Source organism: Equus przewalskii, chromosome 9 (assembly GCF_037783145.1).
Source record: "Equus przewalskii isolate Varuska chromosome 9, EquPr2, whole genome shotgun sequence".
Classification (NCBI taxonomy): domain Eukaryota; kingdom Metazoa; phylum Chordata; class Mammalia; order Perissodactyla; family Equidae; genus Equus; species Equus przewalskii.
Window position 1 is genome coordinate 19,111,048 of NC_091839.1, and position 27,983 is coordinate 19,139,030.

Consider the following 27,983-nt stretch of genomic DNA (forward strand, 5'->3'; position numbering starts at 1 on the left):
CACAATCGGGGGCCCCGCTTAGCATGACACAGGCTGAGGGAGGCTCAGGGGCCCCCACAGGAGCAAGATCAAGTGCATGGCATCACTCACGCCTATGGGAACTGGGGACAAAGGCAAACTTTCAGTCTATCTGGAAATCACCTGATACAAATCCGTACCCCAGCTTTACCTGTTTTCCACTGCGGAAGCACAGCCGGAAGCCTCGAGCTCGCCCCGGCAAGAGAGAGAGGAAGGCCGCTGATGACACCCGTGGCCACCGAGCTACTGCCTTGGGGCTGGTGACTGATGACATGACATTTACATGTATTCTAAGACATACCGGAACGTCATGTATAACAGGTTCCTTCCCCCGTGCAGCCCAGCACTTGCGTGTGTACGTATATATGCGTGCCTAAACAACGTGTTGTTTAATTTTGCTTGTTTCTGAGTTCCAGAAACAGTATCCCACTCGACTCAGTCTTCTGGAACCTGCTCTTTTTACCCAACCTCCTCCTTCTAAGTTACCCACATTAAGAGCAGCTTTTCAGTTCTGCAATATATTTTATTGAGAAAAGCAACACACAATCACAGGTATTTCAGAGAGTCCAGCAAAGTGTACAGACAAATACAAGATTCCTGGGATGTAACTGGTTGGCTTCTGCCTCTGGACACACGACCATCACCCTGGGACTGACTGGGTTTGCTCCGGCACTGGGAGGCTCAGAACCAAGTCTGTGGCTGCTTCTGCCACCCGCGGCCAATTCAGCAGGCATTCTGTGGATTAACAATTATGCTGGGTTTCATCTCCATTGCTCGTTCACACGATAAATAGGACAGAGATTGTGCTAAAGACACCAAGCTAACGAGAAACAGTCCCTGCCCACAGGGGCTCACAATCTAACCCGTCAGCACAATGCAGCACGGCAAGCGTTACCAAAGGCGCGAGCTCAGGGTAGTGTGGGGCCCGCAGGACGGCCGCCTGACCCAGCCGAGAGGGCTTCCTGGAAGAGGTGAGGCCTAAGATAAGGAGACCCGGGGACGAAGAGGTGTGCCAGCCAGGCAAGTGAAGGCCTCCTGGCTGGAGTCTGACCCTTTGTCAACGCCTCGTTCAAGTCCCTCAGCTGACCCATCTTTCCTCCTCTGAAATTCCCCATCTCACTATCTGTTCTCTTCACAAGTCACTTCTTCGCCCTGGTGGTTGATTTCCACACGTGCACATCTTGTACTCATCCCAGGCTGCTGTCTCCTCGAGGACAGAGTCGTCTAACCTCAGTCTCTCCTCACTGCACCTGTGACTATGGTTGGACAGTGTGGCCACTTGGCGAACGCCGGCTGGGAGACAGGTGGTTGGCTCCCAGGTGGACCAGCCCTTCCCCAGCGCGGGGCTGGAGCGAGGAGGATGAGCTGGGTGGTCGTGGCAGTGGGCGGTTTCACCAGGTGAAAAAGGGCTCAGGATACACACAAGATACACATGGAAGCCACGTCTACGAGGCTGCTGACAGGACCAGAGCACCTAGAATACTTTCTATTTGCTAACACGAAAAGTCAAACCACAAAACAGTTCTCTCAACAGCACAACTGTTTGAAAGAAACAAACACACAGTCAAGTATTTCATCGCAACCAAAAACTAGACAATAGCTGCACCTCGGCCCCGGTGGACACCCCGGGGAGCCGAGGGCCCCGAGCCGCCGGGCTCAGTCGAAGGTGATGCGGAAGCTGCGCTCCTGCTCCTTGCGCCGGCCCTCGCACACCTTGGTCACCTCCTCCACCTTCCTCTGCAGCAGGGCCGAGTTCTGGTCGATCCACTGCAGCGAGTCCATGTGCGCGTTGAGGATCTTGCAGATCTGCTGCAGCGGGTCGCTGGTGTCGGCGGGGCCTCCGGACGTGTTCAGGTGCTCGATGATGTCCTTGAGGTCCTGGGCCATGCGCTTCAGCTGCGCGTCGATGTTCTCGGCCAGCTTGTAGGTCTTCTCGCGCTCCTCGTCGGCGTGCTGCAGGTACACGGTCCCGCTCTGCTCCTTCACCGACTCCTCCAGCGGGCTCAGCAGGTCTTCCAGCTCCTTCTGCTGAGACAGGATGAAGTCGAGCTCTTGGTCCAGCCTCTTCTGGTCCAGTTTCACCTTCTCCACCTCGCGGTGAAGGCTGGTGATCTTCTCCCCGTTCTCGATCAGCGTGCGGTCCCAGGCGTTGACCTGGGTGGCCTGCTGCAGGAAGTGCCGCTCCTGGTCCTCCAGCTCCAGGCTCCACTTGTTGATGAGACTCTCCAGCTGGGCGTAGGTCATCACGGGACTGGCGGAGACCCCAGCAGGTGCAATGGGGCCAGGCGCAGCGGTCACGGTGGCCGACGTGTTGCTGGGGATCCCGGCTGGTGCCAGCGGTTTAAGATTCAAGGCAAAGCTGCTGGTGGTGGTGGTGGCGGCGGTGGATGCTGCCGTGGAGGTGGCAGAAACTGCTCCAGGGGCCTTTAAGCTGAAGCCCAGCGCTCCAGCCCCGGAAGCTCCAGCTGTGGTTGCGGGGGCACAGAGGGCGAGGCCAGTGGTGGTGGACGAAGTTGGAGCCGTTGCTAGTGAGGCAAAGAGCGTGGGCCCCGCACTGGTGGTGGTAGCCGTGGGTGCGGGAGCAGCTGGCTGTGTGGCTCCCGCTCCCGTGGCTGCCAGAGTGGCCGGAGTGAACGGCAACCCGGCAAGTGCTGTGGGCTGGGCCGAACTCGCCATTGAGCCAATATTAAAACCGGAGGCCCCGGTCTGGGACGTGCTTCCACTGGTGAATGAGAACCCCCCGGGGGTGGTGGATGGAGCGGCAGAGGTGGTGGTGGTGGAGCCGAACACAAAGCCGCTGGGGGTCGTGCCCTGGCTGGAGGTGACGGTGCTCGAGATGGTGTTGGTGAGGGTGCTGCTGCCCAGCCCGAAGCCGCCGGGCTGTGCCGCGGCCGGGGTGGCAGCTGCGTTGCTCAAGTTGAGCTTTGGAGTGTTGATCCCCAAGGAAAAGCCGGATCCTCCTGCGGCAGGAGTGGTGGTTCCAAAACTGAATCCCGTGGTCTGTGTCGCCGGGGCCTGGGTGGTGAGTGAGAAGAGGCCAGTAGCAGGGGCACTCGCAGCTGGCTGGGTGGGAGCCCCAAAATTAAACCCGCCACTGCCAGACGTCGAGAAAGAAAACCCAGTGGCAGGTGTGGTTGTTGCTGTCTTTGCCGTGCCAAATGTGAACCCGCCTGTGGGGGCCCCAGTGCCTCCGAAATTAAACCCGCTCATGGCTCCAGATCTGGTGGCAGCAGCTACTCCAGCTTCCAGAGCAAATCCGTTGACGTCTGCAACCTTGGAAAGATTTTTAAAGCAAGGGAAGTGACATGATCAGATGGCAGTTTGGGAAAGGCAACCTCAGTAGCACGATGGAGCTCGGGTCAGAGGGTGGCAGGCCTGGATGATTATAATGTGCGGCCACCCCTCCTCCTCTTGCTGTGCAACCTAACCAGGCCCTGCTAAACTAGGAAAGAAGGATCGGGAAGCAAAAGCCCATGCCCTGGGGGTTCAGGCACTAGGAGCCTGATGTGCTTGAGGTGTGCACGGCCACGGTCCCGCACAAGCGGGCACCCCCGCCGCCAAGAAGGAGAAGGCCGCTGGGCAGGCACCGAACCGACCTCAGCCCGAGGAGGGGGTCAGATTCGAGGTGCTTCCAGTGAGTGGGACTAGGGCACCAAGCAACCCCTTCAGGACCTGCTCCCCAGGTTTCCCTGCTGACTGAAGCAGGGGCTGAGGGCTGCCCTGAGCGCCTTTCTGGACCTCATGGAGAGAGACGGGCCCGGAAAGCTGAGCGGGACGGCGGGGCCGTGTGCACCAAAGGCCCCGTCCGTGCACACCCTCCACTATTTAGAGGGACGCAGAGCACTCTGGAGCGTCCGGTTGTCCCTTGCCCTCCCAGCTTCTAAGTCAGGGTGGGCACGAGACCTAAGTGCTGTGCCCCTGGCCGCAGTGACTGATTCAAGGAGACACTGAGACCCTAGCTGGCTGACCAGAGACTTCCCTGGGATTTCTCTCCAGGCACAGGGCACAGAGGATGTGCACCTGGGGCGGCCCCCATCTTCTCAGCCACCTGCAGTGGGGATGATGAGCTGCCACCAGAGAGCGCGAGGGGAGAGAGGGAGAGAGGGAAGGAGACAGAGACAGAGAAACTCCCGGATGGACCCAGTCATGTTATGGCCCCAACTCCCTCTTCAGAAGCTCCAGAGCTGGCACGTTCCTGTTTAGTTTGAGCCGACTCGATTTCTGTCATTTCTGACTGAAAAGGCCCCAAGCAGAGCCACCTGTTTGCTGCAGAGTCAGAGGCTCCTGGGCGAGGAAAGGTCAGAGGGCATGATGGATGGAGGCGCTTTTAGGTAAAGGGTCAGACACCGAGCCTCGACTGTGGGCGCGATGCCGTCTGCCCACGGCCACTAACTCTCAGTACCGACTGGAGGCAGGAGTGCTGTCCCCGCGTCACAGATGAGGAAAGTGGGGCTCAGAGGGCTTCGGTGACATACCCCGGGTTACCCAGCAGGCAAGGGGTGGAGCCAGGAGCTGAGGCCAGGCCTCAGGCCTGCTCACCGACTTCCACTGGCCTGATCCACCAACCCCCTCACCCAGCACGGCACCGGTGACAGGGCATTTCCCTGCACCCAAGGAGGGATCGATCAGCTACTAGATATGAGGGGAGACCTGCGTTACGCCCACTGATACTGTCTCTACCGATACACAAGAAATGTGCGAAACGACCAGAAAGGGCGCAAAGCAGAATGCAAATTGACCAGTGCAGCGTGATCTCACGGTGGAAAAACAGAAGTCTGCAGAAAGGGCTGGGAGGAAGCCAGCAGAAGGAGGCCAGGGGCTGTCTGTGGGCGGTGGGTCTACGGGGTGACTGTCTCCTTTCTAATTTGCAGTAGTTTGCAAATGTTCCTTCTGTTCGCATAATGGAGAAACATAACGCTAAGCTTGGTTTTGGAGAGAGACCCAAATTATGCGGAGTGAATTCAACCTGAATTCACAGGTTTAACACAGCCAGGTTTTAAAAACACAACGCGAGTGGCACAGATTGAGTTACTGAATTAACAAGCGTCCCCGGGGCTGGCTCTCCATCAGCCCTTGTCTTACCTTAAAGGTGACGGGGGGTGGGGACCACAGGCTGGGCTGCAGGCAGCAGGGGAACGCGTCCCTGGATCTAACAGCGCGTCCCTGGATCTAACAGCGCATTGGGCCTGGAGCCGTGTCTGAAGAGCTGTCTTTCCTGACTTTCTCGGGCGGCGGCGGGGGGGCCCTAAATGGTTTCCAGGGGAGCTGGTGTGGGAGGTCACACCAAAGACGCCCCCATCCTCACTCCTGGAACCTGTGAGTATGCTACCGTACATGGCAAAAGGAATTTTCAGATATGACTCATTTAAGGGTTTTGAGGCGGGGAGATGACCTGGGTTAAACGGTGGCCCTCAGTGTCATCGCGGGTGCCCTTGTGAAGTGGAGGCCGAGGGATACTGGACTGGAGGACAGGCCACGTGACGACGGAGGCAGAGACCTGAGGGCCACGCTTCCAACTCGGAGCGGGAGGAAGTGGCCACGAGCCAAGGAATGCAGGCGGTGGCTGGAAGCTGGAAAAGGCGAGCAACCAGATTCTCCCCCGAGCTTCCAGAAGGAACCAGCCCTGCCAACACCCCGACTTGAGCCCTGTGGGACTGATTTTGCACTTCTGATCTCCTAAACTGTAAGAATAAATTTTCACTGTTTGCTGCCACTAAGTTTGCGACAATTTGTGAGAGCAGCCAGAAGAAGCGAGTACAGGTGGGAAGCAGAAAGTGACAGAGGTGAGGTGTGACCCCATGACTTCCTGGCGCCCTAGTATCAAACAAGGGACAGCAACCTGAGGTTCGGTCCCCCATGAGGAAAGTGCTGAAGCGCGGCTGACGCCACCAGGGCCCCAGCCGGGGTGCTCGCGGTCACTGCCGCCTGTGCGGGCGCCTGTCTGCACCTCCACTTTGGGGACAGCCTGGGAGCTGGTGAGAAAAGAGAAGGGAGCCCGGGCAGGGCTGTGAAGACGCTCTCGTGAAAAAGACCTGGGGCTGTGGCTGACCTCAAGTTTACTCCGAATTCATGAATGCTCTCGGGTCCTCAGGCTGCACGGTGAGAAGAGCCGATTCCAACCGGGAGACCAGGGTGGTTTCTGGGCTTCAAACCGCGGCCCTGATGGCTGTGTGCCCAGCACGGTGCTCCATCCTCTCTCCTCAGCCAGACCCTCAGCTACCTTCACGACCAACCGTTCGCCCAGGGAGGCCAGGGTGATGACCCCAGTGTACAGAGGCAGAACACAGGCCAAGAAGAGGGAAGCCACGTGTCAGTCCTCCTCCCCAGGCCCTGCAAACTCCCTTTATCTCTCCTTCAGCAAACGGGCCCGTCTGGTCACGGGGCAAGCAGGCCTGCCTTGTGCCACGGCCGCTCTTCTGGCCCCAGCTTCCATCCAGCCCCCTCAGGTTCCTATTTTCCTGTTTCCAGGCACCAAGTTAGTTTCCAGACACAAGGAAACAATCTGGGTTTGAAGTCAGCTTCTGCCGCTTACTAGCTGTGGGTCCCTGGGCAAGCTACTCCTGAGCCGCCTCATGCCTCAGTTTCCCCATCTGTAACAAGGACAACGCCCTGCTCCTGTAAAGAATAAACAAGGTCACGACTGAGAAGCCAAGTGCCTGGCCCGGAGAAGGCACCCACGAGTCCTGTTTGCTCCTCCCTATTGCTCTTTGGCCCGTTTTATTTCTTGAAGTGTCCTCATGGAGTCTCCTAGCTTGAGTCGGAGAAACCTCCCCAAGGTCCACTGCGCCCTCTGCCTTCCCCGCAGACCCCCATTTTTGTTCGGTCTCCTCCACACAGCCACGTGCTGCTGGGGAGCCGATGGCCAGGCCCCTTCCCGGGGAGAGGGCATGCCTCCTCGCCGCGGAGCCACCTCAAGCCGGGTCTGTCGTTACCAGCAGCAAAAGCACCTGAACGGCTACACCTACGTGGCTCAGTTCTCAAGACCTCAGCCCAAGAGAGTTTCTGCTATTAATAAGTTGCAGCTAAATTTTTCCAGACGAGTATTTACAAAAAAACTCTTTATAGCTATTAAAAAACAAGAGAAAGAATCTGCTGTGGGGGCTTGCCTGGTTTAACGGTTCGGCAGTCAGGAAACGCCTCGACCGTTTCTGATACCCAGGTGCCCGGGATCTAGTGACAGTGGGGACATGCACTGATCCCGCCCTGGGCTGTGCGCTTCACGTGGATCACTGCTCACTTACTCCTGAAAGCAGGTCCACTTGACAGACGAGGAGAGTGAGGCCCAGGGAGGTGACCTAGCCACAGCCCCTGCCCTGGAGGTAGCCAGAGACACGGCAAATGTCAGCTTCAGGCCCAGAGCTCCAGACAGGGAAAGGGCTGGGTCACATGTCCCGGGAGCACAGATGAGGTCTTCCCCTGGCTCAGGTCCCAAGGAGCAGAGGCCTGAGCTACAGCATGTGGGGTCAGCCGGGTTCAGCCGGGGGCAGGGGTGGGGTCGGGAGGGGCGAGCGCAGCCTGGGCGAAGGCCCCGAGAGGGGCTGAAACAGCAGGTGTGTCTCCAGGGTCCGAAGCGATTTGGCTGGAGGGAGTGTGTGAGTGTATGTCCGTGCACATGTGCACACACACAAAGCCCCAGGCTGTCCAAACCCTGCACATTCCAAAGAAAGCACTGGCCCTTGCCTGGCTCCTGCGAGAGAACGTCCAAGCCCTGGGAGCGTCCTGCCTGATCAAGTGGGTCTTTACGGCGAGGCCCCGGGCCACGCGGTACTGGCCTGCCCTCCGGAGGGGGGTAAGACTGAACATGACGGTCATCACACAGGCGCTCCACGCTGGACGACCGCCCCCAGCAAAAACCCTGGACACCAAGGCTCAGGCGAGCTGCCCTGGGGGGCAGTACCACGTGTGTGTCGTCCACACTGCTGCTGGAGAATTAAGCGCCGTCCGTGAGTCCACTGGGAGAGACACTGAGGCTCCCGCCTGGCCTCTGCCCTCTGCCCCTTTCCCCTCGCTGATTCCAATCTCGATCCTTTTGCTGTGACTGCGACTCTAAGAGCTTTGCTGGGTTCTGAGTCCTTCTAGCGAACCCCGGAACCTAAGGGTGGTCTTGGGGACCCCTGACCACGATGTGCGTAGAGTGCCATGTAATGTAACAGGAGAAGTTGGTGAGAAATGACATGCTAATGGCTCAGACTTTGTTTTCAGGGAGCCACGGAAGGCCTTTGAGGGGCAGTGGGGACCAACCTAGCCAGATAACCGTGTGGGGGATGGAGTGGAGGTGGGTAGAGGCTGGAGGTCGGGCAGCAGCGGAGACGGTCCAGGCCAAGACCCCAAGGCCTGAGCCAGGACTCTGAGCAGAGAGAAGAGGACCGCAATTTGGGAAATGTGTAGGTTTGTACCAAAATGAAATCAAGCGATGTTTCTGTCCCAGTGAACAAGGCCGCTGACAACCAAGCCTTTGGGAGTTTCTCACCAACGTGGCTGAACACATCCACCCTCTCACGGGCTCCCACACAGGGTTTTCCACTTTTACCAAAGAGCCGAGCTTTCCTAAAAGAGAAGCTGACGGCGCTGGGGGAAGGAGGGAGGAACAGAAACTGCAGAAGCGGTGCTTTTCCTGGAGAAAGTGGAGGACGTGCTTGAGCGAGGTGCTCAGGGCTGGACGGCCACAGCTGCGGCTGTCAGCAGGTCGCCCCCGGTCTGAGGCCCGGAGGGAGGAGAAGCAGCTGCTCGAGGTCACCGAGCGGGTTCCTGGCTGAGCGGCCCACCCTCTCACCCTGTCTTGCCTGACCTGCCTCTACCCTTGTTTTTCAAACCACGTCCACCCACCTTCACAGCCCAGGGAGCCGGAGAGAGAGCCAAGGGGATTCCAACCCAGACACAGCCCATCCCCGGCTTTGGGGACCACAGTTCTCTGCCGCCACCTCCAACTTCACCCAGGCCCGCTAACCTTACCTCTACCTTTAGCTCTCCTGCCACTCCCAATCCTCACTTGATCTAACTTATCTACTCTAACAGCTACCCAGCCCTACTCTGCGTACAGTGGCGACAACACAGAGGGAAAAAGGCCCGTCCCCCGGGGTGCGGTCACAGAGAGCAGACAAATTCTCTGCAGTATAAGGATCATTCACACCACGGATGTTTTTGAGCACCTGCTGTGCACAGGCACCGTGCAGGGCCCTGGAAACGCGGCTGGGAACGATCAGAGGGAGGCCCTGCTCTCGCGGAGCTGCTGTTCCAGCAGGGGAGACAGACGGGGAACCACAAACATCACCAAGAAATTCCACAGCGTGTTAGAAGAGGCTAAGTGTTCTGGAAGAGAGAAAACGTGGGGGCACCAGTGCAGGGGTGAAGGTTAAATTAACGGAGGCGTATCAGAGGGAGGAGAGTTCGAGCTCAAGGGAGGAGCTGGAACAAGGTCCTCACGTGGGACAAGAACAGCAGTGCCAGTGTGATGAGGGGCAGGTGTCACTGTTACCGGCCCTGGGACTCTCCGCCCCTCCCTGGCAAAGGCCCTCTCCTTCGGTACCTGGCACAGGGGCGCCTGGGAACGAACATGGGGGACCTCAGCCTTGCAGCAACAGGAAAGGAAGGAGGAAGAAGGATGTGGAGGTTGTGTGTGGCAGACAGAATAACGGCCTCCACGTGTCTACGCCCTAATCCTGGAGCCTGCGAATATGTGACGTCAGGGGCAAAACGGACTTTACAGATGTGATGAAATTAAGGGTTTTGAGATGGGGAGAGCACCCTGGATATCTGTGTGCGCCCTAAATGTCATCATGAGGGTCCTTAAGTGGAGACGTGACCATGGAAGAACGTTCTGAGAGACGCTGCGCCGCTGGTTTTGAAGACAGAGGAAGGGGCCACCAGCCAAGGAATGCAGGCGGCTCTAGAAGCTGGGAAAGGCAAAAAATGGATTCTTCCCCACAGTCTCCCGAAGGAAGCAGCCCTGTGGACCCATCTGGGATTTCTGGCCTCTAAAACTGTAGGAGGATAAATCTGTGTTGCTTTAAGCCACTGCTTTGTGATAACTTCTTACAACAGCAACAGGAAACTGATACAGGGTCGGGGAGAAAGGAGGAGCAGGAACTAAAGCTAGACAAAGGCTTGGGAAGCACACCCTGGAAGTGGGGGTGGCCATGGGGCTGCAATCGCCGGGGAGCTGGTGGGGAAAGAACAGTGAGCGGCGATCCTGAAAATCTGGACAGCCCCCGCCACTGGGTGACCACCCCAGGGGTGTGGGTGTGACACCCGGCAACGACAGGCCAGGTGTGATGGAGGCAGGGACAAGGTGGCCCGGGAACACCAAGGAGGGCTGGAGAGGGTGTCAGCCCCAGGGGCAGGATTTCTCTGTTTTGTTCACTGCTGTATCCCCAGCACCTAGAGCATGCTGGTATGCAGCAGGCACTCAATAAATAATTGTGACTGACCGCCTGATAACTAATAACTACCATTTACTGAGCGCCGCCTGTGTACTAGTACTGTGCTAGGAGCACCGGCAGCAGCACACTGAACCCTTTCTGGATGGGAAACAGGCTCAGAGAGGTGACGTGACTCCTCCAAAGTCACACAGCAGCAAACACTAGGCCCTGGACGGGAATCCAGATCTTTCTGGGGCCAAGTCCTGAAGTTCTACCTGGGGCAGGGGAGGAGATGGCAGAATTACGTCTTAAGGGATGAGTGGGGTCCTCTGGGTGGACATGCCGCCGAGGGAGTGACACACATACAGGCCAGGCTCTGTACAGCTGTGGCTGGAGCAGCAGGCTGTGGGAGGTGGGGCCGGGCCACAGAGTCAGAGTGCCAGGCTAGTCCCTCCACCGGTGACAAAGGCCTGATGCCGTTTCCCTTCCTGACCCCACCGCTGCCCTTCATCTTCTCCCCTGAGGCCTGAGCGACCCTTCCACAACGTGGTTGGCCCACTGGGGCCGAGGCAGCTGCTGCCCCCACCTTGGAACAGAAATCCTGTTCGCTGGGGGCAGCCGCGAGCACAGCTGGCTGAAGGACTCTACCTCCCAGGGCTCCGGCAGCGGGCAGACCGCTGTCACGAGGAGCCCAGACTGCGACTTCTGTGCGCTCTGGGGACAGGGGCCTTCGCCCGTCCTTTTCTGTCAGTTCCCTGGAAGACACAGCTCAGCAAAGAGGAGCAGCCCCGAGTCCCCGCCCATCCACTCCTAGCGCTGGGATCTTAGATTCTAATTCAGCCCCCACGCCTCAGTTTCCTCATCTGAAAAAAGGGGACGATGGCTCAAGACCCACACAATCTCCGTGAAGACGAGACGGTCTGATGCGAGTCAGGCACTTCGCACAGCGCCTGGGGTCTCCTGGGGCCCAGGAAACGTTAACCTCTCGTAAAGTAACGCAAGTTCTGGGGAGACTGCACCCAACGCTCCTGGCATTCAGCCCACAGCCACCAGGTGGTGCTGGCGACAATGCTGAGCCCAGGCGGCTCAGGAAGGACAGGCGCTGTGCCCGTGGGAACTACCCTTTCACCTACGGAATCAGCTATTTAAGACTTGGAGGATGTGAGACCACGGGGCTCAGAGACCAGAGGATCAGAGCAGAGATGAGAGGAAGAGAGGAAAAGGGGAAGATCAGAGACTGAGGGGACCCGTGCCTTGGGCCACCACCAGCCCAGCCCGGGGAATTGGATCCCAGTTGAGGCTCAAACGCCCGGCTGGTACCACTGCCCTGTGTGCTAGGGCAGCGACTCCCTGTCGGCTCCCCTGTCCCCACCGTCATCTCCCCAGGCTGTCTCCCCAACATGTCAACCAGGACTCACCGTCTGCTCTCCCCAAGTCCACCAACTCTGCGTCTTCGATATCTCAAATGGGTTCCCCTCTCCCCCGAGGCAAAGAAAAACCCTCCAACCCTCAGCAACAGACGAGCTCCAAGAGCCTGCCTTTCGAGAATGGAATCAACTGAGAAGCCGAGAGCGGCCCCTGACCAGCCCTCCGCCACGGCAGGAGTGTGCTGGGGGCTCCCGATCAGGGAGGAGGCAGTGTGGCCGGACCAGAGCGAGGCACGAAGCCACGGGAGGGTTCCGAGGTGTCAGGATCTGACTCACGTTTGGAAAGACTCACCCAGGCTGCTGGGGGCGGGGATGGGCAAGACTCTTGCGGTCCCCTTGGGGGAGCTGGTGGTGGCCTGGGCTACTGTCTGGCACTTCCATAACCATGCTGCCTGGTGGGCACGGCGGGCCCAGGCTGCAGGAAACAGCCTCAGAGAGGGGCAGTGCACACACAGACAGAGAGGGGCGGAACTGCGTTTTGAAGCCAGTCCACAGCAAGGACCGCTCGGTGCTCACCTCCCTCTAAAGGCCACCTCTCCTCCACACTACAGCCTTCCCCAACAGGGAAGGCGGGATAGATGCCCACCTGGGATTCTGGTCCTGATTTCCTGCGTCCTGCTCCTCCCTAAGGATGGCACACTCAAGCCCTTTCACCCCCCCAGGTATAACCAACTTGCATTAAGTATTAGAGACCTTGCGGAGACAGACAAACAGGGGGCCTGTCTGTCTATCTGTCTGCTCCTCACGGGGAGGGGCCGTAGAAACCCTCACTGCCTGTCAGGCTTCCAGTCCGAATCACATGAAGGGATCGCTAATGTCATGTAATGTCATGCAAATTAAGTGCAGAGAAGGCACTGTCACACGTGTTCCACTCCTCAACCTACGCAGTGACATATCACTGGGTATTTTTTAAAATGAAAATTGAATTATTTTTGTGAATAGGTAGTTGCTCACATGGTTTGACGTTCAAAAGGTACAAAACGGGACACAGTGGTCTCCATCCTCCCCTGTCCCCCAGAGCCACCAGCTCTCTTCCCTGGGGACAAGCTGTTAGGTTTCTTGTGCCTCCTTCCAGAGATTGTCGGGGCATTTAAACAAACGCACAGTTTGCACCCTCCCACGCTGTGCACACGGTCCTGCCACACGCACCACACTGCACGTTCACTTATGTAGCTCAGGAGCCACTCTCCGCAGGCTTCCAGGCTGCTGGAGGGAAGCCCGCTGGGCCAGCCACCAACACCTGGCCTTGGCTGCTGGCTGCTCAGGGTGGCCTCAGGCCGGCACCCAAATGCTTCTTGGATTCATAGCTTCTCAATCATCTCTCTTCTTCCCTCCTTCCCTCGAAAACACTATCTCTGCCTCAAGAAGTCACTGCACGGCTAATTAGCAATTACTCTCTCCTTCCTGCTCCTGAGGCCCAAGACTGCCCCCAAAGGAGCTCAGGTCGGGGACAAACAGCAATTTTCCCCATGGGGAAAGCAAATGAGTTAAGACATGAGTGGAACAGACATCAGGAAACAAGCAGAAGAGTAGATTTTAAGGAAGATTCTAGAATCACTCAATATAAAATAATAAGACTGGAAAAGATCTGAGGAATACTCTGGTGCTGGTGCCTTTTTTGCCAAGCACAGTTTTGTTTTTCTCTTGTATTGAGAGATTCTTTTTTCTCTACCTAACAGAATTTTTTTTGCTGAGGAAGATTGGCCCTGAGCTAACATCTGTTGCCAATCCTCCTCTTTTTGTATGTCAGCCACTGCGATGGCATGGCCACTGACAAGACAAGTGGTGTAGGTCCACGCCTGGGAAGCGAACCTGGTTTGCTAAAGCAGAGCGCCAAACTTAACTGCTAGGCCACAGGGGCTGGCCCTGATAACTGCATTTTTAGCACTTAAACTTTAACTCCACAGTTCACATATCAGTCCTGTCTTCAAAATATTGTTTAGAACATCACCGACAAAGCTAAGATTCCTTTGATCACTGTCCTCCACCCTGGTCCCTGGCCCCGTGAGGGACCCCTGTTAAGAGTTGTGGTGTATCTTTTTTTTTTTAAAGATTTTATTTTTTCTTTTTCTCCCCAAAGACCCCCAGTACATAGTTGTATGTATTTTAGTTGTGGGTCCTTCTAGTTGTGGTACGTGGGATGCCGCATTAGCATGGCCTGATGAGCAGTGCCATGTCTGTGCCCAGGATCCGAATCGGTGAAACCCTGGACTGCTGAAGCAGAGTGCACGAACTTAACCACTCGGCCATGGGGCCGGCCCCCTGTGGTGTATCTTTTATCTGTGTATCTGTGTGCGCGTTCACAGCCAGAGGAAATGTGTTTATTCCTGTGTTTTCCCTGCTACGCCAAGTGTCACACTGTATGTGTCACTCTCCAACTTGTCCTTTTCCAAACATGTTTTTCATTTCTTCTAGCCGCTGTCAATCAGTCTATGATATGACGATACCACATTTTATTGATCCATGCCTCTACTGATGGACATTTAGGACGTGTCCAATTTTTCCTTATTAACAGCACAGCAACGAGCACACTTGGTCCTGCTTTCTGGGGCAGAGGCACAGACACTTTTCCAGGGCTGATCCCCAGATGGAGAATTGCTGGCCATGGACTCTTGCATTTTGGTTTGACTAGGGACTAGCACATTGCCCTGGAACCTGCATGGACCTGTTTTTATTCTAAGTGCCAGCACCTGATACGACCATTCCCTCCAACCTGCCAGCACCTGAGATTAGGAAAGTCCTGCCAATCTGATGTACCAACTGCATTCATTAAAAAATAATAATAAAAGCCCTAACCACTCAGCATCCACTGTGTGCCACCATGTGTTGGGTAACTCACAAATATACCTCATTTGTTTAGTCAACAAACATCACTGAGAGTTAGGAGAGGACAGACCTTGTGCTGGGCAAACAAAGACAATATGGCATGGCCACTACCCTCCAAAACCTGAGCATTGTTTAAATGCGATAAAGGAAAAGCCACCACAATTGAAAACAGGTATTCAAACAAAACCTTGTACACAACCCTTCACAGGAGCATTATTCCCAAAAGCCAAAAGGTGCCCTCATCTCCGACCGCTGTTTGCCTCCGTCATTCCACTCCAGTCCCATCAGCCTCCTTTTGCTCTTCAGAAGTGCCTAAAGCACTCCTGCCTGAGGGCCTTTGCACTTGCTGTTCCCTCGCCCCTGCAAGGCTATCCCCGCAGATGTCCACATGGCTTACTCCCTTACCTCCTGCAGGTCTGTGCTAAAACGTCACCTGCTCAGCAAGCTCCTCCCTGGCTATGCTTAGGACTTGGTACCATCTGAAACATAACACACTGAACTGATGGATCTCGCTGTCTGTCTCCCCATTCGAGAGTCAGCTCCACAAGCTGTACGACAGCTGCCCCTACTAACCGGTTTAGTTCTCACCCTCCCACCACAAGGCAGGTACCATCCGCATCTCCCTTTTAGAGTTAAGCAACTTGTCCAATGTCAACATCAATGTCAAAGTCAGAAAGAATAAGAGAAGGTCCTTGCCCTGAGATAATTCAGAGTTTACTGAGGGTACCAGACAGAGAGAGAAATTATAGGATGACAAGATGGACACCACGAAAGTGCTTTGCTTAGAACCCCCTGGAAGCTGGGGGGAAGTGGCAACTTACTCTGCCTGGGGGCTGTGGGAAGGGAGGGTCATGGAAATGCTTCTAGAAGAGGAAGGGATGTTGAAGCCTGTTTTGAGGGATGTGGAGGAGTTAGTCAGGTAGGAAGGGGTTAGATCAATGTCATTCCAGGCCAAAGCTCAGACGGGCAAGGGCCTGCTGGTCTGGGGAACGATGCTAAACCCTGTGTTAAAACACATGACGCCAAAGAAGACACACAAATGGTGGACAAGCATGGGAGAAGATGCTCAGCATCATCAGCCATCATGAAACGCAGGTCAAAACCACGACATACCAGTTCACACCCACTAGGACGGCAACAACAAAAAGATGGACAATATCAAGTGTCGGAGAGGATATGGAGAAACTGGAACTCTCATCCATTAATAGCGGGAACGAAAAATGGCGCAGCCACTTTGGGAACAGTCGGGCAGTTCCTCAAAAGGTTAAACATAGTGTTAGCCTATAATCCAGCAATTCCACTCCCAGGTATCTCCCAAGAGAAATGAAAACCAATGTCCACACAAAACTTGTACATGCATATTCATAATAGCCAAAAGGTAGAAACCAGCCAAATGCCCATCAATTGAAGAATGGGTAAAATGTAGGAGATCCACACAATGGGACATAATTCAGCCCTAAAGAATGAAGTGTTGATACACGCCACAAAATGGACGAACCCAGAAAACCAGACACAAAGGACCACCCAATGTAGGACTCCACTTACGAGAAACGTCCAGAATAGGCAAATCCCTAGAGACAGGAAGCAGATTAGTGGTTGCCTAGGGCTGGGGGAATGGGGAGTGACAGCCAATGGGTATGGCTTCTTTTCAGAGCGTTGAAAATGCTCTAAGACTAGATTGTGGTGATGGGTGCACAACTGTGGATGTAGTAAAAACCACCAAACTGTACACTTTAATAAATGGGTGTGAATGACAGTACCTCAATAAAGCCACGAAATCAACCAACCAAGCAAGGGATGCTGGGAAAGGGTTGAGGGTGGGCAGGGCCTGGGCAGAGCACTTTCTTAAGACAGGATCCCACTTTCTTCTGGGGACAAGAAAAACTGGTTGAGAACAGGCTGGGGAGGAGAATGGAGTTCAAATGCTCCAGCCAGCTGGGAGGCCATCAGGGGGCTTCAGGGGAAGGCAGCCGGGCACAGATACAACGTGAAGACATCAAGACTGGGGAGAAGGCTCTGGAGCACAGCAGGTGGGCGTGTGCGCGTGTAGACAGACCGCACACACCTAAGCGCCCCCCCACCCAGCCTCTCTCCTGTAATCAACACCAGCGTCCCAGGGGAGGGGCCGTGATGTCAGCGGGGGAGGGAGGGACCCATCCAGGCCAGGTTGTGGCAGAGACGGTTGCCATGGAGACTGCTTCTCTGGGGACCAGGTGAACGCTGCCAGGGGTGGGGGTATGGTGGCTTTGATTCTGAGTTAGAACCAAGCGGAGCCCCCGCCACCCCTGGGTACCAGTCACCACACTAACGTTTCTGGCACTTACGTGCCGGGCCCTGCTCGCAGCGCCTCACCTGCGCTGCCTCACAACCTCGTGAGGCAGGAACCATCAACAACCCTATTTTACAGACGAGCAAAGTGAAGTCAAGAGAATTTAGGGAGCCTGCCTCAAGTCACACAGGTAGTCAGGACTGACCCAGGCTGTCCGGCCCCAGAGCTGAGCTGGGGCCTCATGAGCCTCTCCAATGCGACATTTTCCCACCCCCGCCACCATGCGCCACGTCCAGTACCCCCTTTCCATTCTCTGACGACACAGCGGGCCACCTCCAGGGCCTTCCTCAGATCTCACTCTCCAGTCCAGGCCAGCGCCGTCCGGCTCCCCCAGCGGTGGGCTGGCCTCCTGGGCTGGGAGTGAACAGTGGGCTTCGGCTGCTCCTTCCTGTCCCCCCCTCAGGAATCTGATCCTGCTCTGGCTGGGGGCGGGTAGGAGGGGCAGGAGGAGAGGGCAAAGCTGCTGACCCTCGACCTCTCCGTGAGGCATCCCAACATGCCTGTGCAGGGGCACCTGGCAGCCCCGGGGCCTGGCTTTCCTGCTGCGGCCCCATCTCTGCTACACTCCCCTCTCTTGCTCCCGTCAGCTCCCACCGTGACTGGTGCTGTTACTTCCTCTGTGCCCAAGCAACCCTGTGGAACTGCGCATCCGTGGCCCAACACGTGGCAGGGGCACAGGCCACACCGAGGCTGCCCCCTCTGCCCCGCCACTGCTCTCCACCTGTCTTCCTCAGCTTGGCAGGATGAGCTGTGAGGAAGGGAAGGCAGCCCGCGCAGTCAGGCCCTGGGGCTCTCCTGGTGCACACAATTTCACAGAACACCCACCACAGCAAAGGCCACCCTGACTGTGGTGGACCGAGAGAAAAATAAGACCGCTCCGGAGTCCCGTCTCAACACAGACAGAAACATAAACATTGTCCAAAGCACAAAAATGACCGAACCCTCCTGGCTCAGAGCCGACGACAGCTGCTTCTTAACCCAGCATCAGCTCCACCCATCACTTCCTCTGGATAACATGGAGATGCCTGCTCAGGGACTTGCCCCGCCTCCCTGAACCCTCCCGTCACCGGACCTGCCCTGCTCCTCCAACATGTCTTCTCTAACACCCCCTTACTGAGAGGCCCCTTGGGCCTCCACGGTGGGCGATCCCCCAGCTGGAGCCCTCTGGCTGTAGGCGCAGATGGCTGAGAGGGAACAGACGGGGTAATAAGATGCCAGCACCCTCTCAGCAGGCACCCAACCCTCACTGACGATATTCTAGAGACTCCTTCCCTGCTCCCCACAACCACCCCCCTCAGGACTTTACAGGGCATTGGGCTGAGTCTGAGCGAGGCCCTGCTGTGTCCTCATCTTGCTCAGTCCAGCAGGGAGGGGTGCGGCCTGACTTCTCAGTGACTCTAGAATGAGAAGCACTTGGGTCCTTTTGTTCTCTGCTATGGGCAGAGCGGATTACAGATTTGGGGGCGGGGGGCGTCACTGAACACAAAGGTCAGGAAGGACCCACAGCCTGAGCCTCTCTACATTTGTGGTTTGTTGGGGTTTCTCTGAATTACTCACTAACCTTTTAAAACTTAAATCTCGCAGAAAAATCTGATTTCCAATTTCTCCTGTAAAACCAGCTGTGCACCGCCAGGCCGGCACTGTTGCCCGGCAGACGGGCTGGCCCTGAGCAGCAGTCGTGTCTTCCAGGTGGCCCAGGGCCTCTGCAGGCCATGTCTGAGACAGGGCCTGCGGGGATGGCCCACTCGCTGAGCCAGGCACTGTTCTGGGCATTTGCACGTATCATCTCCACGCTCCTCACCACTGCCCTCCCTGGAGGGTTCTGCTACTGTCCCCGCCTTATTGATGAGGCCACCGCAGCACAAGCGGGCACGGTATCTAGCTGGAGCCCACAGCGCAGTAAGGTGGTGGTGCCCTGAGCTCCAGGACATTAGGTCATCAATTACCTTCAGTGTGTCCTGTCCTTTTCCTATAGCCAGTCCCTGTGAGCCCGTGACAGAGGGGGCACCCCAGGGCTGGCCCTAGGATTTATCTCCCAGAGGAGGAAACTGAGGCTCCAAGAGGGGAGGTATGGTGGGCTGGATAAGGGTCCTCCAAAGATGCCCACATTCCAGGCCCCAGAACCTGTGGATGTGACCCCATGTGACAAAAGGGACTTCACAGATGTGACTAAATCGAGGACCTTTGATGGAGGCGTTAGCCTGGATTATCGGTGAGGGCCCTAATGCAATCACAAGGGCCTCTATAAGAGGGAAATAGGAGCTGTGATGATGGGAGCAGAGGCTGGAGCGATGCGAGGAAGACGCCACAAGCCAAGGAACGCAGGTGCCTCTAGAAGCTGGAAAAGGCAAGGAAATGGACTCTGCCCTAGACCCTCCAGAAGGAGCACAGGCCTGCAGACCCATTTTTAGACTTTCTGGTCTCCAGAACTGAAAGGGAACCAATGTGTGCTGTTTTCGGCCACTAAGTTTGTGGCAATTTGTTTCAGCAGCTAACTGGCAGACTAACACAGAAGACGACCACCCAGGATGCCAGAGCCGGCGCAGGAGCGCAGGGGTTCACTGGGTCCTAAGAGCTGCAGCTGCTTCTGCCAAGGGAGAAGCAGGAGCGAGGGGAGGGAAGGGGCTCCTGAGGACTCTGAGCTCCTGGGCCACGTGGCAGGCCTGTGCTTGCAGGTCCAGCCCCCGCACTGCCCTTTCCCCAGCTGAGCCGGCCTTGGCCTTCCTGCTCTTGTTTGCCAGGACGCATACCTCCAACCCGTCCCCCTGGCCTGTGTGACCCGGACACCTGCCCCTGCGCCTCGTTAGGGACCACAGTGTTGAACGCCCAGCCTCTGTGCACGAGCAACTCACTGAAAAATGAACTGACGTCTACTGAGGCAGCAGCAGAGGCCGGGGGCTGTGGCATCGGTTCTGGGAATCAGGAGGGTCCTGACCTTGCCTTCTAAGTGCTCGGGGAACGGTCACGTACACAGACATCTGTCTGCGAGGTGGCTGTGAAAGCGGAACAAAGTGTGGTGGGGACAGGAAGAGAAACAAACACGACAGACCCTGAGCTCTGACTAAATGCTGGGCCTGACCTATCTCGTTTCATAGCATCCTCCCAGCACCCTGACCCTCACAGAGAAGTGACTAACGTCCCTGACTGGGCAGGCCCCAAGCTGGGAAGTTTACATACACTGACGCACTTAATCCTCACCACAAGCCCATGAGGTGGGTTCTTATCCCCATTTCTTGGATGAGGAAACTGAGTCACAGAGAGAAGGTGCCCCTTGCCGAGGGTCTCCGAAGTGGTGGAGCTGGGATGTGAAACCAGTAGGCTGGCTCCAGAGTCCACGCTCTGAGCCGCTCTGCAGAAGGCAGCAAGGCTCAGGCAGAGGAAGGACCACGTCTGCATCCCCGGCCAGGACTAAGTGATGTGGGCTCGGAGGCCAACTGGGTCCACCTGATGCAAACTTGCTGCCTCTTCCATCACGCCAGGCCGCCCCCTGGATTGGGAAACCAGGGAGAGGTTGCTGCAACAGCACAGGTGAGGAGGGCCTCCCCCAGGGCAGGGGGGAATCAATAGAGTTTGGCAATGTGAGCAGCAGACCTGAGGTGAAGGTCCAGCCTGGGTGACCTCCCGGCAGGCTGTGCCCTGAGCCAGGGGTCAGGGACCCCGGAGATCTGAGGGGAGAGAGGTTCTCCCTGGGGGTTGGAGGGCCTTGGAAGCTGGGCAGAACTGCTGAGGCCTGGGTTCTAACTAGCAGTGTGGTTGTGCTCAACGCCTTTCACCTCTTGGGGCCCCAGTCTCGTCCCCTGCAAGGCAAGTGGGTTAATCTCTGTGATCTGGGGCCTCTTCTTGGCATGAGTCTCAGAATCCCAGGGCCCTGCACAGGTGGCTGCTCTCCCTTCCCCTCCACCACCCCCTCCCTTGCTGTGCTGGGACCTCTCCCAGATCCCGGGCTCTAGTGCTCTAACCAGGAATGGTTGCCAGGTGCTCTGGGGCCCCCTAGAGAATCTCCCCACTCCCCCTCCCCATCCAAGAGCCTGGGTGATGCAACCTGCCTGCAATGGCCGCCTCACTCCCTAATCCTGGCTCCTCCGCACCGACAAAGAGTCCCCAGCAGCCCCACCCATGCTCCCAGCCCCAGCTCGGGGGCTGAAGGGGCTGGGCACCTGGACCCTGGAGGACTCTGTGAAGCTGGAGGAGGCCAGGGCATCTGAGTCCCAGACGGGCCATGGGGCCAGGTCAGGGGTGGGCACAGGAGACGGCTCAGGGTGCCAAGACCTGGGCTCACAGGTAGCCACTGATGACCCACTGCCCATAAATTAGAACCTGCTTGGAAGGCCCAGGGAGCTAAGTGTGCGAAATGGCAGCCACTCAGCAGGACTGAGTCAAGCTGCTGGTGGGGGGCACCTGGCACCAGGGCTGAACCAGGTGGCATCCAACGGCTAGAGAAAAAAAGCACAAGGGACTGGGACATGGGGACCAGGGTCTGTGCCCCGAGGTCTTCTCAGTCAGCACACACCGCACACTCGTTTCCAGCCATCAAAAATATCTCCTCCCTGGCCATCCTCTCAAGAACCCACCATCCCAGTCTGAGATAAAACCAAACTGAGGGACATGCCATGGAATACCCAACCAGCACTCTCCAAAATTGTCGGCGTCACGAGACACAAGGGGAGTTTGAGGACCTGCCGCAGACAGAGGCGGCTGAGGAGATGTGAGGACTAAATGGAACACGGCATCCTGGACAGGATCCTGGAACAGAAAAGGGCATCAGGGGACAACTGGTGAAATCAGTACCGTGTGAAGTTTAGTTAATAGAAACAGACTGATGTCGGGTCCTTAGCGGTGACAAATGTGCCACAGAGATGTAAGATGTCAACCACGGGGGAACTGGATGAGGGGTGCACGGAAACGCTACTATCTTTGTGACTTTTCCGTAAATTTAAAATTATCGCAAAAGAAAGCGTTTAAAGAGAAATACTCCACATAGTGCACGGGCATAACCTAGGTCTTTTCAGAAGAAAAGACGGGGGGATGCTGTGCCTCCCCACAGCCAGCAGAGCCCACCCTCACCTCACCCGCCATCGCTCACGATTGATACTGAGAAGCGGAAGGAGGGCAGCCCCTAAGACTCACTTAAAAGGTGGAAGATCTTCTAAAGCACGTACCGCTTAGCAATGGAAATAAAACACATACACCACAATGACAATAATAACAGTCTCCGTTACGTAGCACCTACTGTGTGCCAGGCATGAGTTTAAAATGCTTGACCTGGACTAATTCATTTCATCCTCATTAACAGAACTAAGAATAGGTACCAATAATGGCCACGAACACTGGTACGTTTCTATTAACCAGACTCCACACTTTATTCTGGTCCTATTAATGGAAACTGAGGCACAGGGAAGTGAGGGGAAATTCCCAGCAAGCTAATAAGTGGGGTGTGGTCAGGGTTTGAAGGCAACAACCCGGCTCCAGAGGCTGTGCTTTTAACCCACTCCATGCTGCCTAGGTGTCACGTAGCCCCCATACAGCAAGTGCGCAAATACAGACAGAGTGGACAGTAAGAGCCCTGAGGGAAGGCGGTCAGATCCCAAGGACGTCCTGCACCAACAGAAGCCTGCCTACGTTCATCCCCAGATGCCTCTCAAGATCAGGTGGCTCCCACCTTCTCTGGATCTCCACTCAGTCTCATAAACGCCACAGAAGCGATGAAAAGTCGAACTCCAGGTGCAGCGTCCCGACGTGGACGGCGGCAGGCTGGGACAGGGAGGGGTCTCCGCAGCGGAGGAAAGACCCACATGCACTTGGGCTGGTGGAGGGCCCAGCGCCCAGGGAGGGATGGCCGGGAAGCTCTCCCCTTTTAGCAAATGGGAGTGTGGGTCTCCCTATTTTGGGCAGGGCTGGAACACTGATCCAGCGGGGGCGGCGGAGGCAGAGGACCATCTGAAAGGAAGTCAGGGTGAAGAGCAGGGACAGAACGATGAACCAACTGTCCCTAAAGGAGTGGCGAGGACGAGGGCTGCGGAGACGTGGGCAGGGGATGGAGAAGAGAGCCAGGGCGATGCTGCCCGAATTTCCTGCACCAAGAAAGGGGGCGGCGTCCAGAATTCGGAGTGGAGGAGGGGTGCGATGGCTGGAAACTGGGGAGTAAAGGCGACACAAGAATGACCTATGTGCAGGTGTTGGACGCTCAAGAGTCTGGGGCCCCTGCCAGGAGGAGAGGAAGGGGTGAGACCGGGGCCCCGTGTTCCCATTAGTAATAAAAGACGTTGAACAGGCCCGTGGGAGCCGGGCTCTGGGGTTACAGGTCCCCACTCACTTGATGCTCACGAACCACCCCACCAGGTAGAGCCGATTATTCTCATTTTACAGACAATTCCCCATCTATGAGGCCAGAGAACTTAAGGGATGTGCCCAAGGCCACCCTCGCAGCTCTGAAATCTGAATGGAGCGCGGTCTGTGACTCACGCCGGACTCGAACCCACAAGGAGGGATGGGCAAAGGCAGTTGCGGGGAGGAGACGAGCATGTGGCTGGCCGGAAACTAGTGAACAGGGGAAAGGAGACGAGAGAGAGGCCGGTGCGGGCCTCGGGGCAGAGGAGAGGCCGAATGCCCAGACTGGCAGGGAGGAGGGACGGGACCCCAGAGCCGGGGGAAGGGGACCCGAACCCCGGAGTCGGAGGCAAGCGAGGGCCGGACTCCCGGGGTCGGAAAGAAGAAGGGGCTGGACCCTCTGGAGCAGAAGAATGAAAGGGGCCGCATCCCGGGATCCCGAGGGGGCACCAGGCCCGCCTCCCGGTTGGGGCCCGCGGGGGCGGGGCGCGGAGGGATCCGGGCGGGCCGTGCTGCGCCGCCCCCAGTATATCTGTCCCCAATCCCCGGGGCTGCCTCAGTCCCCGTCCTCAGCTCACGATCTCTCCTCACGCTACCCCGAGGCTACCTCCGCCCGCGTAGCCCCGACCATGGCTCTGTAGCCGCCACCCCTCCGCGCCCACGGGCCCCTCTCCGCGCTCACCGCGCCTGCGCTCTCCGCTCCCGCCTTCCTTCTTCAGCCGAGGCCGCCGCCGCCTCTCCTCTCCGCAGCCATGGAGTGAGTAACCGCTCGCCCCTCCCTCTCCAACCGCCTTTCCCGCCCTTTCGAAGCTCGCGGCCCGCACGACCCGGCCTGGGCGCTGGGGAGACGAAAGCGAGGAATCACGGTCGCGCAGGCGCAGAAGAGGGAAGACGGGCGGTCGGCCCGCGGCGGAGCATGCGCACTCCGCCCGATGGGGGGGGGGGAGGGTGCGTTCTTCCAGAGAATCTTGGTGTTTAAAGACGGCCCGCGGGAAGTTGCGCCTGCGCACTAGCCCCTCGAACCATTCTGTCCGCTCGCGGTTGCTCAGGCGTCAGCCCACCGAAGTCCGTATTTGTGTGCGAAGGGCGGGCAGTAAGCAATCGCACATGCGCACTGACCCCCAGAGGGGCGGAGCATGCGCTTTGGCCCTGGGCGAGAGAACCACGTGTGGAAGGGTGGGGGTGGGGAGCTGTTCTGCGCCGGCCCCGCCCCCACATCCTTCCGGCTCCGCATTGCTCAGGCGCACTGAGTAGTTTCCCTCTTTCATTCGGACACCTGTTGGGGCGGGGGCTGGCGTAGATTGACAGGGTAGAAGGCGGGACTTAGGGGCAACCTGTTAGAAGGGGGTGGAGCTAGGACCACAGCTATCGCGAGGAGTGGGGCTTGAGGGAGCCCATTGTGTGAAGGGGCGGGGCTAAGCGACTCGTAGCTGGGGGGTGGGGTTTCGATCCGAGAAAGGGGTGGGGCCTCTGGGGAATCATCGGGGAGGGGTGGAGCTAAGACAAACGGTGGGGGGCGGGACTTAGTGGGTCGGCGGAGGTCACCGCAAAGTTCAAAGGGCAGAGTGGGATTTGAGTGGATCACGTTGATGAAAGGGCGGGGCAGGGGGCAATTCCCCTGGGAACTGATTTGAGATGGACTTTAGCGAGGGGATGGGGCCTAAAGGAAATATTTTAGGGGAAGGGGGTGTGGCTGGCAGAAAATTCCCCTGGGATTGAGTTTTTTTATGAAGGGGAATCGGTGGGGGGGGGGAGGGCCCTTAAGGAAATTCCCCTGGGAGAACATTAGGTTTCTGTATTGGAAGGATTGGGCTTGGGAATTCTGAAGAAAAGCGAGTCCTCCCTAAAGAGAATTCCCTTGGGCGTGCATGGGCCTCAGAGATCTGGGGAAAGAATGGGCAGATTTAGAATTCGGAGAGGGCAACCCCCAAGCCCAGTTGGAAACGGGAGGGAGGACCCCCGGGGAGGTGGGGGTGTGGCTTGGTTTCCCTGTGACTTTGGCGCTGGGGGAGGTCGGCCTCTGACTCCAGCGCTGTTTTCTCCCCCTGTAGGTCCTCCACTTCCGCCTTGGTGCCTGTCTTCGCCCAGCTGAGCAACGTCCAGAGCCTCCTCCCTGCTGTCGGTGCAGCCTCCTTCGTTGCCATCCGTGCCCAGCACCTGTGTTGCTGCTATGTCACTCCTGGCGACCCTGGGGCTGGAGCTGGACAGGGCCCTGCTCCCAGCTGGCGGGCTGGGCTGGCTTGTAGACTATGGGAAACTCCCCCTGGCCCCTGCCCCCCTGGGGCCCTATGAGGTCCTTGGGGGAGCCCTGGAGGGCGGGCTTCCAGCGGGGGGAGAGCCCCTGGCAGGTAAGGGCAGGCAAAGAATGGAGGTGGGGTGAGCTGGGGTGTGGGGGCAGGAGAGGAAGAATTCATTCATTCATTCATTCATTCATCCCATAGACATTGATTGAGCACCTCCAAGATGTCAGGCACTGTTTCAGGTGCTGGGGATACAGATGGGAACAAGACTGACACCATCTTTCCCCTCCTGGAGCTTGCACTCCAGTGGGGAGACAGACAAGAGACAAAGTCAATGATAATGTATTGGAATAAGTGAGAAACAGCCATCGAGCTGAAAAATGACAACGGGGACCTAGTTTAGAGTGTATAGCCAGGAAACTCTCTCCAAGTAGGTAGGCTTTTGGCTGAAGCCTAAAGGATGGGAAGGAATGAGTGAAAAGACCCACGGGAAGAGCTTTTCAGCAGGAGGGAACAGCACATGCAGAGGCCCCCAAGGCAGGAATGATTTTATTCATTAGTGTATCCCCAACTCTTGGCACATAGTGGGTTTTCAATAATTAATGAATCAGGGATGAAACAGAGTATGTTGTGTATGTGCCGTCTAGTTTGCCTTTTAAGAATAAACTAGAGAGTAAATCAGAGAAACCACCGAGGTAGAATAATCAGTCAAGAGGATGTTGGGATGGTTGACGTAATGGCTGGTTGACTGTTTTGTTGTTTGAGTCGTTGGTTGGTTGACTCGTTCATTGATTGGTTTGTTAAAAGGTTGATTGCTTGGTTGACTGATTCATTTAGTTGGTTGATTGGGTGGTTGGTTGACTGGTGGTTGGTTGGTTGGTTAATTGGTTAGTTAGATGTCTGACTGGTTTTTTGGTTGGATGGTTTGTTGGTTGGCTGACTGATTTGATGGCTCATTGGTCGGTCGGTTGACTGCTTGGCTGATTGGTGGTTTTACTCAATGAATGGGATGAACGAAACGGACATGAGTGAGCACCAGGTTGGGTGGAGGATCAAGAACTCACGGACCTTTATGTCCCCCCCAATCCTCCAGGTGACGGCTTCTCTGACTGGATGACTGAGCGGGTTGACTTTACAGCCCTCCTCCCTCTGGAGCCCCCCTTACCCCCAGGAGCCCTCCCCCCACCTTCCCCACCCCCACCTGACCTGGAAGCCATGGCCTCCCTCCTCAAGAAGGAGCTGGAGCAGATGGAAGACTTCTTCCTTGATGCCCCACTCCTCCCACCATCCTCCCCACCACCGCCGCCGCCGCCACCACCACCGCCCCCCCCACCAGCACCCTCCCTGCCCCTCCCCCTCCCCACCTTTGACCTCCCTCAGCCCCCTGCCCTGGACACCCTTGACTTGCTGGCCATCTACTGCCGCAGTGAGGCCGGGCAGGGCGACTCGGGGTTGGCGCCCCTGCCTCCCCCACAGCAGCCCCCTCCTCCTCCACCTCAACCCTCTCGCGCGGCCCCCTACCCCCATCCTGCCGCCACCCGAGGGGACCGCAAGCAAAAGAAGAGAGACCAGAACAAGTCGGCAGCTCTGAGGTACCGCCAGAGGAAGCGGGCAGAGGGCGAGGCCCTGGAGGGCGAGTGCCAGGGGCTGGAGGCGCGGAACCGGGAGCTGAGGGAGAGGGCTGAGTCGGTGGAGCGGGAGATCCAGTACGTCAAGGATCTGCTCATCGAAGTGTACAAGGCTCGAAGCCAGAGGACCCGCAGCAGCTAGCCGGGCAGGGGCTTTGGGCGGTAGGGGGCGCTGGTCCTCAGCTCTGGGTCACTTCTGTTTTCTGGAGCTGAGGAGGGAGGGTCCCTGTCATCCCCTTGCCTCCACCTTCATTCCAAACATCCCTCTCCCCCCGCCCCCCGCTTTTATCCTTGTCCCCTCTCTTGTCCATTTTGCTCCCCTCGTCCCTCCCCAGAATCCTAGAATGTTTGGCCATAGGAGTGACGTCTACACTCCTCAAGGAAGAGCTGGGGGGCTGAAGCCCACAGGGGACTCGGGGAGCAGGGCAGAGCTTGGAAACCTGGTCTCCAACAGGGATGGGAGGGCAGGAAGCTATGCAGAATCACTATGCAAGTGAGGAAGGAGAGCCATCGGGGCCACAAGGGAGGGTTTGAAGAATGGCACCCTTGTAATAAGCAAAAAAAAAAAACAAGCCAAGGGACCTGGGGGAGCTCCATTTGGGTGGGGAGCCGAAAGGCGGCCGAGTTCACAGAGCAGGTGGCTATGCAGGCAGATGCGAGGCAGGCGGGGCGGGGGATGGCCGTCGTGGGTGACTGGCTGTGCATTTTAGCTCTGGGGGGCATCAGTGTTTCGTGAAGGTGTTGGGGGAGGGGCCGCCTCTAGGTGAGGGAGGGAGGGGACCGATCCTTTGGGGGTTGTGAGTGGAAATAAAATGAAGAACTTCCTCTGG

At 57.1% G+C, this 27,983-nt stretch overlaps 3 protein-coding genes across 4 annotated transcripts in view; 1 reads left to right on the plus strand and 2 right to left on the minus strand.

Moving 5' to 3' along the window:
* IL4I1 (interleukin 4 induced 1) overlaps window positions 1–24,423 on the minus strand; it is a 36,952-nt gene extending 12,529 nt beyond the window's left edge. The window contains exon 1 of one of the 2 annotated variants that reach the window (XM_070558274.1): window positions 23,968–24,423. The gene's annotated coding sequence lies outside the window, so the exon portion shown is untranslated. The remainder of the gene's footprint in view (window positions 1–23,967) is intronic. The other variant, XM_070558275.1, reaches the window with a different exon arrangement.
* On the minus strand, window positions 521–24,528 carry NUP62 (nucleoporin 62). Its single transcript, XM_070558277.1, has 2 exons — window positions 23,968–24,528; window positions 521–3,291 (listed from the first exon to the last, which is right to left on the minus strand). The coding sequence occupies exon 2, from the start codon at window positions 3,226–3,228 to the stop codon at window positions 1,675–1,677; it is 1,554 nt and encodes a 517-aa protein (XP_070414378.1). The 5' UTR covers window positions 3,229–3,291; window positions 23,968–24,528; the 3' UTR covers window positions 521–1,674.
* On the plus strand, window positions 23,458–27,983 carry ATF5 (activating transcription factor 5). The gene is made up of 3 exons (XM_070558283.1): window positions 23,458–24,042; window positions 25,337–25,633; window positions 26,619–27,983. The coding sequence occupies exons 2-3, from the start codon at window positions 25,456–25,458 to the stop codon at window positions 27,293–27,295; spliced, it is 855 nt and encodes a 284-aa protein (XP_070414384.1). The 5' UTR covers window positions 23,458–24,042; window positions 25,337–25,455; the 3' UTR covers window positions 27,296–27,983.

Excerpts from the sequence above, each read along its gene's own strand:
- ATF5 (XM_070558283.1), top strand. The coding sequence starts at position 25,456 with ATGTCACTCCTGGCGACCCTGGGGCTGGAGCTGGACAGGGCCCTGCTC. Across the intron at positions 25,634-26,618 it reads GGGGGGAGAGCCCCTGGCAG|GTGACGGCTTCTCTGACTGG; the intron begins GTAAGGGCAGGC and ends CCAATCCTCCAG.
- NUP62 (XM_070558277.1), bottom strand. The coding sequence starts at position 3,228 with ATGAGCGGGTTTAATTTCGGAGGCACTGGGGCCCCCACAGGCGGGTTC.